Genomic DNA, 19,127 nt, shown 5'->3' with positions numbered 1-19,127 from the left:
ATGATGACGTGAAAATGGTGGTGCATTGCTGTATAGAGTCTGAATCTGAACAAGTATGTTTGCTTGAATGCGAAGGCTGTATGGGAGGGAATGTTTGACATGGAAAGGATGGGTAACTGTTAATATTTAAGTACTGTTAATATGTAAGTACTGTTAATATGTAAGTACTGTTAATATGTAAGTACTGTTAATATGTAAGTACTGTTAATATGTAAGTACTGTTAATATGTAAGTACTGTTAATATGTAAGTACTGTTAATATGTAAGTACTGTTAATATGTAAGTACTGTTAATATGTAAGTACTGTTAATATGTAAGTACTGTTAATATGTAAGTACTGTTAATATGTAAGTACTGTTAATATGTAAGTACTGTTAATATGTAAGTACTGTTAATATGTAAGTACTGTTAATATGTAAGTACTGTTGTCTTTTTAGTATGTTAGTGTGTTTCATGTCAACAAAAGTGTGTAGCTGACTCTTTGTGAGGATGAGGTCAATGCCAAGTTAAGTGGCATGGAATTCAGAATAGGACCATGTGAAATTTAACTGGGAGATGTGTTTAGAAATTCCCAAAATTTTAACAGGTCAGCCTCACCATGTGTACATATGGGAAAGATGTCCTCAATGCATCTAAACCAAACCATGAGATGAAGACTTATGGATCCCAGGAAAGTCCCCTCCAGGTGACCCATCAAAAGGTTGGCATAGGAAGGAGCCATCCTGGTTCCCATGGCCATGCCCCTGACCTGTTTGTATGTCTGCCCCTTGAATGGCATGTAGCTCATGGGAAGTATAAAGGTGGTTTAGGTGAGCAGGAAGATCCTCATAGGTTAGGATTCAGTTGGGTGCTGATCGAGTTAATGTTCAGTAGTAGACAGACCGTGTACACAGGGGATGTTGGTATACAGAAAGTTGGCGACAGTGGTGATTAGCAAGGTATGCAATGTGAGTGGGACAGGCAGAGATTTCAAATGATCTAGGAAATGGTTGTTGTCTTTAATATAGGAGGGGAGGTTTTGTGCTATAGGTTGCAAGTTTTGATCAGCTAAGACAGATATAGATTTGGTGGGTTCTTTGAAGCTAGAAACTACATGATAGCCTGGGTGATGATGTTTGTGGATCTTAGGGTGCAGGTAAAAGGTGGGAGTGCATGGTTTGGGTGTGGTAAGAAGTTCTATGGATCGAGGTGTTAGTACTTGTGAGAGACCCCGAGTTTCCCATCCATCAAGTTCAACAGTGGTAGATCTCTGTCTGCTGGGAGGATGCTGATTGAGTCATCAGTTTTTATGGAACAAAGAGCTTGGAGTTCTGAATAGGACATGTTAGGGTCAGGTTACAGGGACATGAGAAAGGGTTGTGAAATGATACTGGATTTTAGGAATTCTTGGAAGGCCTGCAAAGGGTGATCTTGAGGTAGTGGAGATGGATCAAGATGAGATTGTGGGTGGAACTGTTCAAAACAGGGTTCAATATCAAATTTTCTGTTGGAAAGGTTTTGGGTTTGGGTGGCAAAGTGATACTTCTAGTTGACACTCAACGTGTAAAGGACTTTAGGTCCTTGACCAAAAGAGCATGATCAAATGCAGGTTTACAGTTCAAAGTGAGAAACTTCAACAACACAGTTAACTCAGGAGAGGAAAGTCCCTTAGATGAGATGTTGAGAACACAGTATTGTTGTGGCTAGTTATTGCGATAATAAGTTGTTATTGCTCTGGGAGGCAGTGGTAAATGATGGAGATCTTAAGAAGGTTGGCCAAACTCCATTTGTAGGAGAGGAGAGGAGAGGTGGTTGATGATACGGCTGTTTAGGGAGCTAGAGAGGGGCAGGGAGGGAAACACTGCTACCGAGGTAGTTTATTAGAAGGTAGGATAGCTTTTTAAGGTGAAGGCTGGCCAGTTGTTGCAATTTAAAGTTGGCTTGGTGAATGATAACCATCCAAGGAAACATGAGGGGAAGATAACTGCAGTATTTTGTAGGAGAAGAGAAGTCTGATGAAGTGAAAACATTCTCCCAGTTACACTTAACATGGTTCTTTTTCGAATATTATGCCACTTTCCTCAATGGTGACATCGTCCTCATTGAGGGTCAGCCATGAACTTATGTCCACATTAAACATACTAACAAAACAGCAGTACTTATGTTTTAACAAATCCCATCCTTTCCATGTGAAATGTTTCCTTCTATAGAGCCATGGCATTCAAGGCAAACATATTCATTCAAATGCAGACACTGTACAGCAATACACTACCAATCTCACCCCGGCTTTTACTGAGCATAATGACTATCAGCTTAGCTCAAAAGAAGATTTCCTGAGTCACCGCATCCAATCCTACTACTATTGATTCCTCCAAAAAAACATGGTACGGTTACATCTCTAATCATTCAGTATTATCCTGGCCTTGAATTTATTAAATGGCTAGTTTGACTTCATAAAACATGCCCTAAAATGAGGTCCATTCTATCTGACTTATGCTCACCACACCTAGAATAGCTTTTTGTCTCCCTCTCCTCCCCCCCCCCCCCCCTCAATCTCTGCAAACTCCTGGTTGGATCCTATGCTCTTTCTGCACCAATTTGGCTACCCTAGGTCTCCTACCCCTGTGACCATCTCACTGGAAGACATGCCTTATGTACCCTCCTACCACCACCTACACCAGCCCTGTAACTGGCAAAACATATATTACCAAAGGCAGAGCCACCTGTGAAATGACACATATCATGTACCAGCTTTTATGTCAACACTGTTATATTGCCTTCTACATTGGTGTGACTACCACCTAGTTCCCAGTTAAGACAAATGGGTGTATATAGAGGGTATACATTGGAACACACAGCATGCTCAACAACATTACAGTTGTGACCTTGATGACTGTTTCACCACACATGTTATTTGGATTCTTCCACCAGACACTGGTTTCTCACAAGTTTGCAGGTGGGAACTGGCAATGTAACATGTTCTTGCTTCTCACAACCCACCTGGCCTTAATTTACATTAACTATTTTCTTTAGTTTTCTCAGTCTCAGCATTTATTCTCATTAACTATTCCTTTCTTTATTCACTTTCAGCTTTTTGTATCTCCTATTTTCTGACCTGTCTATTTTTCCCCCACCCCCACCGTATCACAAATAATGCACTTTTCACTCTAACTCTTGCACAACATTTTGTCAGTAATCTCTGTGTTGCTTATTACCCTATATTTCACTTTTGAGCTCAGGTTTTCAAATGTCATCCAGTGCAGTGCCCAACAGTCAGTCTTTCGTTCTCATCCTGTCTGGGAGTCTGTTGTAACTTGGGGTTTGGACAACTTTTCCATCATTCTCCTCATTTCAGAAACCTCACCAGTTCTCTTCCTTGATCTGCTGTCCTTCCCTTTTAACCCTCCTGCCAGGAGGAGGAGCTGTTGAGATTACTAAAACTTGTGCATTTCTTTACCTTTGTGCATGTTTTCTCCTGCTGCTTGGTGAGTACATTTTGTTACTTACTCAGTTACATAACAAACTGTATTCATGTACGGAAATACATATATGTACATATGTCTGACCAGGATCTCCTTCCGAACCTCTGGATCAATTTCAACCAACGTTGGCACACGAACAGGAAACTTCATGAGCATCAGAACTGTGGGGTTCATAATCTCCTAGCTCTGACAGGAGCAGAGATACAGGCAAAACAAAATGTTTTTCAGCTGCTCCTTTATAAGTGGCACTACATAACAGTTGTGTTCTTTGGGGATAGCATGACCATGCCTTATCAATGCCCTCTGCAGGGCAGCCTACATGTCAGGGGCAGGAATTTGTTTTGAAGTCTCGACATGTAGACAATCCTGCACGACAGGCATTGTGTTGGAGTAGTATTTGCCCACTTTATCAACCTGTTTTACACTTGTGAATTGGCACAGCTGTGCACGTGTGTGGATGAGCACAGCTTGGTGACAGTTGAGAGAGATAGAGGAGGTGATGGACAGCAGGAGGAGAGGGGGGGGGGGGAGGAGGAGGAGGATGATGATATGGATTTGAGTGGAGTGGGTGGGAAAGGGGGGGGGGGGGAGAGGGAAATGTTGGCACAAGAAGGATGAAGAGGGATAGTTGGCTTACGAAAAATGTGCGGGTATGACAGTACAGCTAGAAGAGCGAGACGGTATGAGGTGGAAGACGTAAAGTATGTGAGGAGGCAAGTGGATAGAGGACAAGTTGGGAAGAGGCATGTAAAGGTGAAGTACATAAATAAGCAGGTGAAGCTAGGGTATTCAGCTAGTATGTATAACTGTTTCCACATACAGGCTTTTCTGGTGACGACAATCGTTTCCTGATCTCTCTGTACTATTTCCTCCATTTGAGTGTGAATGAGTGTTGGATTCTAATACATTGTTATTAGATTATAGCCTCAGTCAACTATTTACATTTATATTTGTTTGTATTGATGTTGTTCTGGACTAATGATCTGCAAAATATTATGAAAAGGAAAGAATATGTACCTGGCTTTCATTGCTCCATTCCAACAGCTGTCTTCCTTGGCAGGACTAGCAGCTACAGCATCATTGTTGCATATTTGGTATGGTAAATGTGACCAGAACATTTTTGTATCTTGTACCTTAAAAAAGACGTAAGTAATAAAAACCTCATGATAGAAAATGTTTTATTTTGCACAAAAAAATGAAGAGTTTCACTAGTACCATAAGCACACACATAATGTAAACTCTGGTAGTGAGGATAATCACATCAGTGACAACGTAACCTAAATTAATCTTCTTTCTGTCAGAATGTTAACTACCAAAATAAAATATGTTTGAAGCATTAGTAACAGGACAACACACATATTCATGTTAACTTTCTCTTCCAATGTTATTTACCTCCACCAAAAGGAAAACAATTGGACTTGAAAAACCTCCAAATAGTCTTGTTATTGATAAACTAACCCAAAACAAAATAATGAAACACAAAAAGCTTCACACACAGTTTCAACGTTCTAGCCTAAGGTTGTGCATTTTTCCTCTGTAACATGTTAGTGTATCATTGATTAATAAATAAAACAGTTATTTGGGCTCTTTTATTCCTAAATAAAAGAAAAAGCTTACACTGATTAAAAGGCAACATGTAACGTATACAGAGAAAGCGCCAAAAATGGTTATAGATCTGAATTCAACTGAGAATGCTACACAAAAGTCAAACCGTATCAACTGTTAGATGTTAAAAAATTTACTTACAAAATCCCAAAATTAGTTTTCACTGAGGAGCCTAGGAATGTCTTCCAACATTGTATACACAACATTGTATACTCAACATTAATTGAGGAAAGGCCTTCAAAATGTTTTCGAAGTCTGAATGTAGTTTAGATACAAATAAGCTGTACTTCCTCACAAGTATATTTGCATGCAATGACTTTAACTACTCGTGAGAGACAGGCAATCAAAACTAAGGTTAGTATCATATGACCATTCCAAGGGGTTAAAATAAATTCAGAGACAGAGAAAATTTGAAGCTGTGATAGACGATTGCTCAGATCATACACAAGTCATCATGTAGCAATATACACTGAAGTGCCAAAAAAACTAGTACAGGTATGTGTATTCAAATTCGGAGATATGTAAACATGCAGAACATGGCGTTGCAACTGGCAATGCCTATACGAGACGACAAGTGTCTGGTGCACTTGTTAGACTGCTTACTGCTGCTACAATGGCAGGTCATCAAGATTGAAGTGCGTCTGAATGGGGTCTTACAGTTGGCCATAGACCGATGGGACACAGCATCTCCAAGGTGGCAATGAAGTGGGGATTTTCCCAACAACCATTTCATGAGTGTACCATGAATATCAGGAAACTAGCAAAACATCAAATCTCCAACATCACTGCAGCTGGAAAAATATCCTGCAAGTACAGGACTAACAATGACTGAAGAAAATGGTTGTATGTGACAAAAGTGCAACCCCTTTGCAAATTGCTGCACATTTCAATGTGATCAACAATGCAATTTCAATGCGATCAACAAGTGTCAGTGTGCAAACCATTCAATGAGACATCGTCAATATGGGTTTTTGGAGCCGAAGACCCACTCATGTACCCTTGATGACTGCACAACATGAAGCTTTACGCCTTGCCTGGGCCCGTCAACACCAACTCTGGACTGTTTAAGACTGGAAACATGTTGCCTGGTCAGACGAGTCTCATTTCAGATTGTATCTAACAGATGGATGTGTACGGGTATGGAGACAACCTTGTGAATCCACAGATCCTGCATGTCAGCAGGAGACTGTTCAAGCTGGTGGAGGTTCTGTAATGATGTGGTGCGTGTGCAGTTGGTGTGATATGGGACCCCTTATACATCTAGATACAACTGACAGGTGACATGTACGTAAGCATCCTATCCAATAACCTGCATCCATTCATGTCCATTATGCATTCCAGTGGACTTGAGTAATACCAGCAGGACAATGTGATATCCCACACATCCAGAATTCCTGCAGTGGCTCCAGGACCACTCTTCTGAGTTTAAACTTTTCATCTGACCACCGAACTTCCCAGACATGAACATTACTGAGCATATCTGGGATGCCTTGCAACATTCTATTCAGAAGAGAATCATACAGTTTTATGGACAGTCCTGCAGGATTCATATTGTCAATTCTCTCTAGCACTACTTCAGACATTAGTCAAGTCCATGCCATGTTGTGTTGCAGTACTTCTGCGTATTTGGGGGCTGTACAGGAAATTAGGCAGTTTCTTTGTCCCTTCAGTGTACGATTGGTGGCATAAGAAGTATAATAGTTTCTAAGCTGGATTACTGTGTGTTTCTGTCCGGTTGTCCTTGTAATTAGTTTGTTTGCTGATGAAATTTTGCTTAGTTGCTGACCATTTTGCCCCTTGCCATCCTGGAAATTCCTCGCTGTTCTTTTATTGAAACAGTTTGTTATTTTAGTTGTGGACAGTTCACCCACTGAGTATCACAAATGAAGTTTTTCCTGCTCTGTTCTGTAGACTTTGTTTAGACATTTCACCTCTATAAATTTCGTAGCTGACAAAATTACTGAAAATTGTGTTTTATTCCTTAGGATTGTATGTCATTTCCCATAGTACAGCATTTATAAAGAAAATTATCTGCTGATAATGCTAAGTCTGCTGACAGTTCTGTAGTCACTATACACAACAATCCATTAACCAAAATTAAGCTTCATGCAACCCAACACCATGAAATGAATACTTTAGTTCTGTTTTCCATTTTTTAAATTTCAGAAATTATTTTTGCACAACATGACAAAATTTATTCTCATAAGAAATACAATATTTGTGAATTTCTCTCGTACAATGTAATAATGGGAAAAGTAATTGCAGAAAGGCCTATATGTCGCAGCATCAATCTAATTAAATTCATTATTGCATTACTTCATGAAAGTTCAACATTTTAAACATGCATGTTAAAAACATTTTATGAAATTCCTGGATTTAATGATTGATTAGTAATAAACTGTAGACATTCTAGGCTTTTGAATGAATGCACAAAGATTCAGGCAATTTGTTTTGCCACTACCCACCCTTGACTTGATATCTTTGATAAGTTTTGTCAATTTTGCACTACCACTTCCACCATCATCATCATTGTCATCTAGGTTATCACTGTCTGCACCCATGTTGAAAGTATCAAAACTAAGTTCAGAAGCATCACGCCTCCTTCGTCTTCCCAATAATGGTTTTCCACAACCACTGAATACCTAAAAATGAAGAGAACATTTTTTTTTTAAACTGCAACATAATGAAGGAAAAGAAAATTACATTAAGGTGTAATCTTTCCAATGGCCATTAATAAGATGACATTAATATGATGACATTAAAATGAAACAGTCAGCTTCAGGAGAAGATATTTTCATCAGAGGAAATACGTTAACAAGTACTGATCACTTTTTAGAACACTACTGCTTCAAGAACAAACAAAAAACTTTTAAAAAATCCAATTATGAAATTACCCTTTGTGATATTTCATGCCCATTTTCCTGGAAATTCATGATAGCTTCTGAGATTTTTATGTCAATAGGCTCCACTACCATCTCAATGTTGAATGGTCCCAGCAGCCTCTCAGCTACTTTGTCCATAATATCTGTGAAGTGGTGGAAGTATGTTAGTAATGAAGGAGAATCCTGCTGAACACTAGGTTCAATTAAAAATAAAATTTAGTGTTAAAACACAAGGCAGTATTTGCATGAAGCCAATCAAACACAATAACACAGATTCAAGATTTTTCTATGTCCTTTAACCACACTAATATTTATAAATACTGTTTACAATGATATATTCTTTAATTTGAATGAATGAACTATTAAACAGATTACACCACTCAAAATGAATTTACAGGCTATATTCTGGACATTAACTCTCAACTAAAAGTCACTAGACAAAAATGTGTAGTTAAGAAAGCAGTTGTGAAAAGATATTAGCCTGTGCCGAACCAGCAGGTGGAAAATGCTATTAAAGTTGAAGTACATTAGTTAATATGACAGACATTACTACTATTCACAAACTCTTTTAAATATTTCATTTATTTTCCGGCAGACTGATAATTATCTTTAGAGATAACCAGTTCTGACCAGCTCAAACAGTCATCCTTAGATCCAGCTCCGGCATACAACCATGCATTGTCACCCTGGCACAGCAAATGGATCCTAAGATGGACAGTTGAAATGGTTGAATCCTGCTACCTGTAAAGATAACTTTGACTGTGTCTAAAAATTAAAGAAACATTTTCACTATTTTAGCAAACAGACACCTCCAGATGATAAAAATAATGTCAAATTTTGTTAAATTTTCAGAAAAAGGCTCATAAATAAACAATCTTGCTTACATAATACTCACATAAAATGTTATAACAACCATTGTTCAGTTTACCTGTTGTTCACGACAAACATGTGGTTAACCAACGAACAGATTAATTTCCACACACAAATTAATTACACAGAAGTATATGGTTTGCATGACATTCAGTGTCAACTAGACAAAACAAGGAATAACTATATAATCAAAAGCAATTAATAAACACACTGCATCATGAACCCATGGAACTCTCGAACAATCTACACCACTGTACCATGGAATGTATACAGTGGGAGTCACTATACTGAGTCTTTACCCCTCCCCAGCATCAGTGATACTTCTTTTAAATTTGACATGTCATCCAGGTTGCACAATCACAGCTTTTCTTGAAGCCCAGGGGCTTCTCTTTGGGGTTGGTGTGTTGTTCAAGCTGCGGGGTAGTAGCACCTGCTGATGTTTCCTTGTGGCAGCATCCGATGATCATCAAGGCTCCTCTGCTGCTTGACATGCGGGAGGACCTTTAGTTGCTGCCTCTCCCTTCTTCATGTTTCTCAATGCCAGTTTTTTTTTCTGTTGGCTGTGGATCTTGAAATACCGATCTGATATGGTCAAGTGCAACCATGATAGGTATGCCACAGATCTTCATCTTGAAATTATTGTCACCTCAACTAATTACTGGACCTTCATGTGGGGGTTGCAGCAGTCTCAGACTGTGTCATTACATAATAACACATGTGAACAAGTGGCTACATCTGCAAAGACAAATGTGTGGCATCCAGTTTGTCCTGAGGCTGTACTTTGAGTGAAACTAATGTAGGTGGGATCTCAACCTGATAGCGAAGTCTGATGCTGCAATGATTTCAACTCCCATATCTTGGATGAACTCTCCAGGAAGACATAATAATTGGCTATATACTAACTCTGCCATTGTGGCTTGGAGGTTACACTTGAAAACTGTTTCCAATCCTTCTAAAACAATCTGTAGAGTTTCTATCCACTTGTCTGCTGAGTGGCATCTAAGGGCCAATTACAATTGTCGGTGTATGTGTTCCACCATACTCTCCGCTGCAGGATGATAAGTGATAGTCCTTATTCACTTGACATCTAACAATGTGGGAAGGGCTTTAAAGAGGTATGCCTCAAATTGACATCCTTGATCTGTCATTATTCTCAATGATATACCAAAATATGCAGACTATCCTCTGAAAAACGTTTTTGACAGTCTCCACAGTGATGTCTGCCATAGGTAATGCTTCTGGCTGTCTCTAATATCTGCTCACAATCTTAAGGCAGTAAGTGCAGCCTTTGGAAATTGATAGTGGGCCCACAATATCTACATGGACAGGTTCAAATTGCTGGTCAGACAGTATAAATGTACCTAGTGGTGCCTTGACATGTCTTGTGATTATTCACAATTAATAAAACATCCTGGGCTATTATGCCATGTTCAAATGGATTTCACCTTAAAACCCAATGTTTTGACCCCATCTGCAGAGGGCACTTTCAAGGGGGATTGAAGCTTCTCTGAATATTGATTCACAATCCAACATTCAGAGAAGCTATGATCCCTCTTGAAAATATCCTCAGTGAACGGGGACGAAACATTTAATTTTAAGTTGAAATCCATTCGACCATAGCATAACAGCTCACAAATTTTATTAATTGTGACATTTCCAGCCATGAAAGCATATTTTACCTGTCATGTGATCTTGTATTTTGACAGGCCATACATTGTCAGACATACAGTTTACAGCTGACGTTCATGCTGGGCTAGAGGAAACCCTGTTTAGTTGGATTCGTGGTTCCTCAGATGCCAGGATGTGTTATACAGGGTATTGAAGAGATTGTCAGAGCTCAAAACTGCTGCAGAACAAACAGCCAAAGTGTTTGTGTCCGATATGGTCACCCTTCATAGTTGGAAACCTGATTGTTGCACAAGCAATGTATGCAGCTCCTCATCGTCTTGTTCGCCCGTGCCATGGCATCAAAATCAATAGCGGCAGCTATGGCCTCAATGTGCAGTGATGTATGCTCGATTATGTCAATTGCTTCAATCCGAGAAAGTGCATCAGCAGATACATTAAGTTTGTCTTGCACATACATGATGTTGGTTACAAATTGGCGAATGTGGTCAATATGCCTCAGTTGTCTTGGAAATAACTTATTTGGTTTCACTTTGAAGGCATAAGTTAGTGGCTTGTGGTCCGTAAAGATACTGAAATGGTGGCCTTCCAAAAAATGCTCTCTCTCTCTCTCTCTCTCTCTCTCTCTCTCTCTCTCTCTCTCTCTCTCTCTCTCTCTCTTTTTTTTTTTTTTTTTTTTTTTTTGCTGGAATACATTCCATGGTACTATTATCAATGTGTGATGTGACCAAAACTTCTGATAGGCGGTATACTGCCGCAACTGCTGAATTGTAACCGGCTGTGGCTACATGGGTATGGTCAGATGCCACATGCATCCATTGTGTAGCCAAGAAACTGGATTCCTTGACACCAAAAATACATTTTGATAAGTTCACTATTAGTCCTTGTGTGTGCTAACATTCAAACAACTTCATGTCAAATGCTGCATATATTCCGCTTCAGATGCAGACATACCCCCCCATGAACCATGGACCTTGCCGTTGGTGGGGAGGCTTGCGTGCCTCAGCGATACAGATAGCCGTACCGTAGGTGCAACCACAACGGAGGGATATCTGTTGAGAGGCCAGACAAACGTGTGGTTCCTGAAGAGGGGCAGCAGCCTTTTCAGTAGTTGCAAGGGCAACAGTCTGGATGATTGACTGATCTGGCCTTGTAACAATAACCAAAACGGCCTTGCTGTGCTGGTACTGCGAACGGCTGAAAGCAAGGGGAAACTACAGCCGTAATTTTTCCCGAGGGCATGCAGCTTTACTGTATGATTACATGATGATGGCGTCCTCTTGGGTAAAATATTCCGGAGGTAAAATAGTCCCCCATTCGGATCTCCGGGCGGGGACTACTCAAGAGGATGTCGTTATCAGGAGAAAGAAAACTGGCGTTCTACGGATCGGAGCGTGGAATGTCAGATCCCTTAATCGGGCAGGTAGGTTAGAAAATTTAAAAAGGGAAATGGATAGGTTGAAGTTAGATATAGTGAGAATTAGTGAAGTTCGGTGGCAGGAGGAACAAGACTTCTGGTCAGGTGACTACAGGGTTATAAACACAAAATCAAATAGGGGTAATGCAGGAGTAGGTTTAATAATGAATAGGAAAATAGGAATGCGGGTAAGCTACTACAAACAGCATAGTGAACGCATTATTGTGGCCAAGATAGATACGAAGCCCACACCTACTACAGTAGTACAAGTTTATATGCCAACTAGCTCTGCAGATGATGAAGAAATTGAAGAAATGTATGATGAAATAAAAGAAATTATTCAGATTGTGAAGGGAGACGAAAATTTAATAGTCATGGGTGACTGGAATTCGAGTGTAGGAAAAGGGAGAGAAGGAAACATAGTAGGTGAATATGGATTGGGGGACAGAAATGAAAGAGGAAGCCGCCTGGTAGAATTTTGCACAGAGCACAACATAATCATAACTAACACTTGGTTTAAGAATCATGAAAGAAGGTTGTATACATGGAAGAACCCTGGAGATACTAAAAGGTATCAGATAGATTATATAATGGTAAGACAGAGATTTAGGAACCAGGTTTTAAATTGTAAGACATTTCCAGGGGCAGATGTGGACACTGACCACAATCTATTGGTTATGACCTGTAGATTAAAACTGAAGAACCTGCAAAAAGGTGGGAATTTAAGGAGATGGGACCTGGATAAACTAAAAGAACCAGAGGTTGTAGAGAGATTCAGGGAGAGCATAAGGGAGCAATTGACAGGAATGGGGGAAATAAATACAGTAGAAGAAGAATGGGTAGCTTTGAGGGATGAAGTAGTGAAGGCAGCAGAGGATCAAGTAGGTAAAAAGACGAGGGCTAGTAGAAATCCTTGGGTAACAGAAGAAATATTGAATTTAATTGATGAAAGGAGAAAATATAAAAATGCAGTAAGCGAAACAGGCAAAAAGGAATACAAACGTCTCAAAAATGAGATCGACAGGAAGTGCAAAATGGCTAAGCAGGGATGGCTAGAGGACAAATGTAAGGATGTAGAGGCCTATCTCACTAGGGGTAAGATAGATACCGCCTACAGGAAAATTAAAGAGACCTTTGGAGATAAGAGAACGACTTGTATGAATATCAAGAGCTCAGATGGAAACCCTGTTCTAAGCAAAGAAGGGAAAGCGGAAAAGTGGAAGGAGTATATAGAGGGTCTATACAAGGGCAATGTACTTGAGGACAATATTATGGAAATGGAAGAGGATGTAGATGAAGATGAAATGGGAGATATGATACTGCGTGAATAGTTTGACAGAGCACTGAAAGACCTGAGTCGAAACAAGGCCCCCGGAGTAGACAATATTCCATTGGAACTACTGACGGCCGTGGGAGAGCCAGTCCTGACAAACCTCTACCATCTGGTGAGCAAGATGTATGAAACAGGCGAAATACCCTCAGACTTCAAGAAGAATATAATAATTCCAATCCCAAAGAAAGCAGGTGTTGACAGATGTGAAAATTACCGAACTATCAGCTTAATAAGTCACAGCTGCAAAATACTAACACGAATTCTTTACAGACGAATGGAAAAACTAGTAGAAGCCAACGTCGGGGAAGATCAGTTTGGATTCTGTAGAAACACTGGAACACGTGAGGCAATACTGACCTTACGACTTATTTTAGAAGAAAGATTAAGGAAAGGCAAACCCACGTTTCTAGCATTTGTAGACTTAGAGAAAGCTTTTGACAATGTTGACTGGAATACTCTCTTTCAAATTCTAAAGGTGGCAGGGGTAAAATACAGGGAGCGATAGGCTATTTACAATTTGTACAGAAACCAGATGGCAGTTATAAGAGTCGAGGGACATGAAAGGGAAGCAGTGGTTGGGAAAGGAGTAAGACAGGGTTGTAGCCTCTCCCCGATGTTGTTCAATCTGTTTATTGAGCAAGCAGTAAAGGAAACAAAAGAAAAATTCAGAGTAGGTATTAAAATTCATGGAGAAGAAATAAAAACTTTGAGGTTCGCCGATGACATTGTAATTCTGTCAGAGACAGCAAAGGACTTGGAAGAGCAGTTGAAGGGAATGGACAGTGTCTTGAAAGGAGGATATAAGATGAACATCAACAAAAGCAAAACAAGGATAATGGAATGTAGTCTAATTAAGTCGGGTGATGCTGAGGGAATTAGATTAGGAAATGAGGCACTTAAAGTAGTAAAGGAGTCTTGCTATTTGGGGAGCAAAATAACTGATGATAGTCGAAGTAGAGAGGATATAAAATGTAGGCTGGCAATGGCAAGGAAAGCGTTTCTGAAGAAGAGAAATTTGTTAACATCCAGTATTGATTTAAGTGTCAGGAAGTCATTTCTGAAAGTATTCGTATGGAGTGTAGCCATGTATGGAAGTGAAACATGGACGATAAATAGTTTGGACAAGAAGAGAATAGAAGCTTTCGAAATGTGGTGCTACAGAAGAATGCTGAAGATTAGATGGGTAGATCACATAACTAATGAGGAAGTATTGAATAGGATTGGGGAGAAGAGAAGTTTGTGGCACAACTTGACCAGAAGAAGGGATCGGTTGGTAGGACATGTTCTGAGGCATCAAGGGATCACCAATTTAGTATTGGAGGGCAGCGTGGAGGGTAAAAATCGTAGAGGGAGACCAAGAGATGAATACACTAAGCAGATTCAGAAAGATGTAGGTTGCAGTAGGTACTGGGAGATGAAAAAGCTTGCACAGGATAGAGTAGCATGGAGAGCTGCATCAAACCAGTCTCAGGACTGAAGACCACAACAACAACAACATGGAGACATAATGAGCAGTAAATAAGTAACAAAATTCTAAATCACATGTTATCTCATCCACGAACCACTGAAATGTCTGGGCTGGATTACAGAGCACGAATGGCATTTGTGTGAACTCGAATAAACCAAACGGCATGGTGAGTAGTGACTGCTGTCTTGGGAGTGTCTTCTGGACCAAAATTTAGTAGTGTGCTCTGACCAAATTTATTGTTGAAAAAATTGTTTTACCTTGTACCCCAGCAGAGAATCCCCTATATGTGGCATAGGATATCTGTCCGGAATGGTTCTCGCATTTAACAGCCGGTAATCACCACAGGGGCACCAGTCATTCATCTTTTTGGGTACCACATGAAAAGGGGGAGGGGGGGGGGAGGCTGCCCAGCTGCTACTTGAAGAGCAGCAGATACCTTGACCTAACACGCTACAAAGCTCTTGTTTGATAATTTGTAATTTATTAGGAGATAATCGTCAAGGGCGTGCATAAGTTGGCGGACCTGGGGTGGTGGGGATATGATGAAATGTGAAGTGCATGACAGATGCAAACGTTACTGACTGCCTCACGATCTCTGTGAAATTTTTTAGTAGTCGCGTATATTTCGTGTGAGCTAAAAGCCTCGCCATAGTGGCAACACCGGTTCCCGTCAGATAACCCAAGTTAAGCACTTGGATGGGTGACCATCGGGTCTGCCAAGCGCTGTTGGCAGGGGGATGCACTCAGCCCTTGTGAGGCATACTGAGGAGCTACCTGATTGAGAAGTAGCAGCTCCGGTCTCTTAAACTGACGTATGGCCCCGAGAGCAGTTTGCTGACCACATGCCCTTCCATATCCTCATCCAGTTACGCCTGTGGGCTGAGGATGACACGACAGCTGGTCAGTACTGTTGGGACTTCATGACCTGTTCGGGTGGAGTTTAGGTTTTTAGTATATTCTGTTTCCTCAGATACCACTGACTGGCGTGGTAGCAGTTGCGTTACCTTACCTTGTGCAGTCATGTTTGCTGTTGCGTCACATGTAGGTATGGTGCTATATTGTGGAACGCCAGCTCTACTAGCGAGGGCTGTGATACATTAGCCACAGTAAACAGCCACTCAAAGGTGCGAAAAAAGTCCGAGGTTGAGTAGTACAGTGACGTGTCCGTATGACATAATCTTTGTATCATTTGCAGCACACACACACACACACACACACACACACACACACACACACACACACACACACACAAGAATCGTTGCGGCTGTGACATGGTAACTTGGTCGCGAGGTACACTGAAATTACCGCTCCACTGTTGTGGTCAGTAGCAAACAAATGGTGTGTGTTGCCGGTGGACGTGCTTGTAGCTGCTGCTTTATCGGCATCACGATTCGCTTTACACGGTGGCATACACTTCTGTGCGTCTTTAGCAAATTTTCTGTGGTACCAATCTCGTATGTTCTGTGTCGCTGGCGAACGATTTCGACTCCTTTTGTGTGCTTTTTGTAGGACGGTCACTTGTAAGCTCAGCTGGTTGAGACTACAGTGACGATATAGTCGCCGAGTTCGTGTTATCCTGTGCAATAGTTATAGTCACGACGCTTGTCGCCTGATACATTTCCGCTATCCGATCTGCTGTTCGCGCTAATGCATTCAAATCTCCGGGACATACCGTCAGAATCCTCTATGCAGCCGGGACGGGATAGCCATATACTGCGTGGGACTGAAAACCTCGCCGTTTAGTCCCATAATCCCCCCTCACCCTCCCAAACAATAGATCAACTATGCAGCATAACCCGTAAGTTTAGCTTCAGAATGGGACAATCGCATAATCAATGCATTCTTTATAGCAGCATATCGTTCGCTTTCCGGGAGCGTAACGAGAATGCCCTGGACTTCTCCGTTAGCGCATCTACCACGTAACTATATTTCGTTTCATCTGCCGTAATCTGTGCTAAGATGAATTGGCTCTCTAGTTGCCTAAACCAAAGCGAGGGGTTTATGTTGCCAAAAAGGCGATGGTTTGATCGTAGTCTTGCTAATAATTCCATTACTTGAGGTTGGCACGGCAGGCACTGGCGAGGAATTCATTTTCGTGCTGAATGAAAAACCGACGCGGCTGGCGCGGAAGTAACAGTTGTAGTTTTGACATGGTGCGGAACGTCGAAGCCGGCGCAGAACTACTGTTGGGCGTGATCACGTCGGGCGGCACCAGTGGTTAACTCGTGAAAAGATTTGTGGTTAACTCGTGAAAATATTTATTTCCACATATAAACTAATTACACGCAAGTATGCGGTTTGCAACGAGACAAAACAAGGAGTAACTATATAATCAAAAACAATTAATTTACACAATGCGGCACGGAACCATGGAACTCTCTTACAATCAACACCACTGTACCGCGGAATGTTTATAGTGTGAGTCACTTCTACAGCTATTTAATTATTAGGTGTCACATCTTACCAACAAAAGTGTTCCAATCGGTTTCCAGTTCCGAATGATATGCCAAGCAGCCTTTCATAACATTTATACAATAATTATTGCACGCTTTCAGTTCTGGCAGCCCCTGACAAGCTGGGCAACCTGTCATTTTTGTGAGAGCACGGATACAGTCTTGGCTCGGGGCAATCTATAACAACAACAACAAAAAAATACATAAATCTAAGTAAGTACGTCGGAATCACAGTATGTACCTTAACAATCAACACAGACCATTAACACCCATAAAATGTTTTCAAACTATCCCCTTTGTCATATCAAAATATGTTATCACAACACTAAGGAAAGACATATTTTGACAACGATTAAGTTTCTAATTTTGGATGTAAAATAGCGAAAATCATAGTTAACCCGTGCTTACCATTGTAAGCCACATTTTCCTTAAGTATCTGCATAGTATTTAAAAGTGGTCCTCACCATAACCATGTTGTTGACAACATCACTCGCTACACTAAGCGCTTGGGCAAATGTACGTGTAGCAACAAAGGAGCGCTTTAATTGTATAGACAGCTTGTGAGGGACGTCACCGAATGGCTTCAACTCTTCCATGTGCTCACTGACGCATCGCAGGTACCTAGTGATATGGAAGGTAATCGACTGTTAGTACATATGCAACGTTTCTGATTTCAAAACACACAGTCAATGGTGTGGGGATAGAGTTTCTTATTTATTTTTGTGCTAAAAGAAAAAAGAAATACAGACATTTATCCAAAGAATAAATCGGTGTTCTGAAGCACCATGTTTGTCTCTCAGCAAAAACAAAGAAAAAAAAACAAATACAGTAAGAATAAATTAGAGAACCCACCCATTATCTTCAATTGCGTGATATCCACATTCAACAGAGAAGCAGGCATTGACAACTAATATTCGGTTTTTATACATAAACCTTTGCCTTTCCATGTGCATTCCAGATGTATAACATTCTCCGCACTATGGCAAATCATCTAACAAAGTCATTCGTTACAGCCGGCCTGGCCTTGCCAAAAAGAGCACTACGAGCGCAAGTGCTTCGGCTGCGCTGCTACCTAGCGCTCGGAACGCAACAGTGAGTGGCTGCGAGGGACGAAGGGGGAAGGAAACAGGAAAGCTGCAGCTGGGCGCCGCTACAGCAAGACAGTCGCCCTGTAACACGCTGAGCAGTGTGCTGGCAATGCTACCTGTGTTAAAGTAAATTAATGTTGTGCGTAAGGAATAGTGTGGCACCTACGCAATTACCCCAAAACGAAAAAGTGGAGGAGCCAGTGCTGTATGGGAATTGCTTTCCTTTTCGTACGTCTGAAGGCCATGCAAAGTACTTAATATCTGCTCGCACTATTATGAGCTTGAAAAATGCTTATTGCAACGTCATGATAATACCAGCCACAAAGACGATATGATACATTTGTCTTATGACGAGCGACAGTGAATGCTGGCTGAATCAAGGCGGTCATTAGGAAAAGAATTAAGAGTAAGTGGAGTGATGCTAAAATCTTTTATGGTCTACATCAACAGTTATTTGAATTCATTAAATGTCCTAATGCAAGTGTAAAAATCAGATATGGTGGACAAGATTGACACTGTCAAACAAAAACTAATCCTGCGCAAGAATCAGCTTCAGTTTCATGACGTGGTACATTTCCCGGAATTCAAGGCAGTCATTTGTGTACCAAACATGACTGACTATGTTTCAGTAATAGAAACATTTCATCAAGGGCTCCCCAAGATATATCAGGACAATGCACGACTGAAGACTGTTCGTTTTATGTCAGATCGTTCTCACTTTTGGTTGCTGATGCACCTCAAACTTTCAATTTGAGCTGCAAAACACATGTGGATAGCGGGAAAAATACACCAACCGTATGTGCCATTGGTTATAACATGTGAAGTAACTGTCTTCTCAAGAGTTTGCTAACGCCAGGAAATAAACAGCGAAATATTTGTGACGAAGAAGAATTTTTATTGCAACTCGTTTCACTCGCAGCAATT

At 40.7% G+C, this 19,127-nt stretch overlaps 1 protein-coding gene across 1 annotated transcript in view; it reads right to left on the bottom strand.

Moving 5' to 3' along the window:
- Positions 1–19,127, bottom strand: part of LOC124775618 (glypican-6) — a 105,664-nt gene that overhangs the window by 16,511 nt on the left and 70,026 nt on the right. Inside the window, exons 5-9 of the mRNA XM_047250446.1 lie at positions 17,580–17,736; positions 17,127–17,292; positions 7,961–8,091; positions 7,532–7,708; positions 4,479–4,594 (exon numbers count right to left, since the gene is read on the bottom strand). Of these exons, the coding sequence (XP_047106402.1) occupies positions 4,479–4,594; positions 7,532–7,708; positions 7,961–8,091; positions 17,127–17,292; positions 17,580–17,736 (747 nt within the window). The remainder of the gene's footprint in view (positions 1–4,478; positions 4,595–7,531; positions 7,709–7,960; positions 8,092–17,126; positions 17,293–17,579; positions 17,737–19,127) is intronic.

This window comes from Schistocerca piceifrons, chromosome 2, assembly GCF_021461385.2.
Source record: "Schistocerca piceifrons isolate TAMUIC-IGC-003096 chromosome 2, iqSchPice1.1, whole genome shotgun sequence".
In the NCBI taxonomy this organism is placed as follows: domain Eukaryota; kingdom Metazoa; phylum Arthropoda; class Insecta; order Orthoptera; family Acrididae; genus Schistocerca; species Schistocerca piceifrons.
This window is presented reverse-complemented; position numbering and strand designations above follow the sequence as displayed.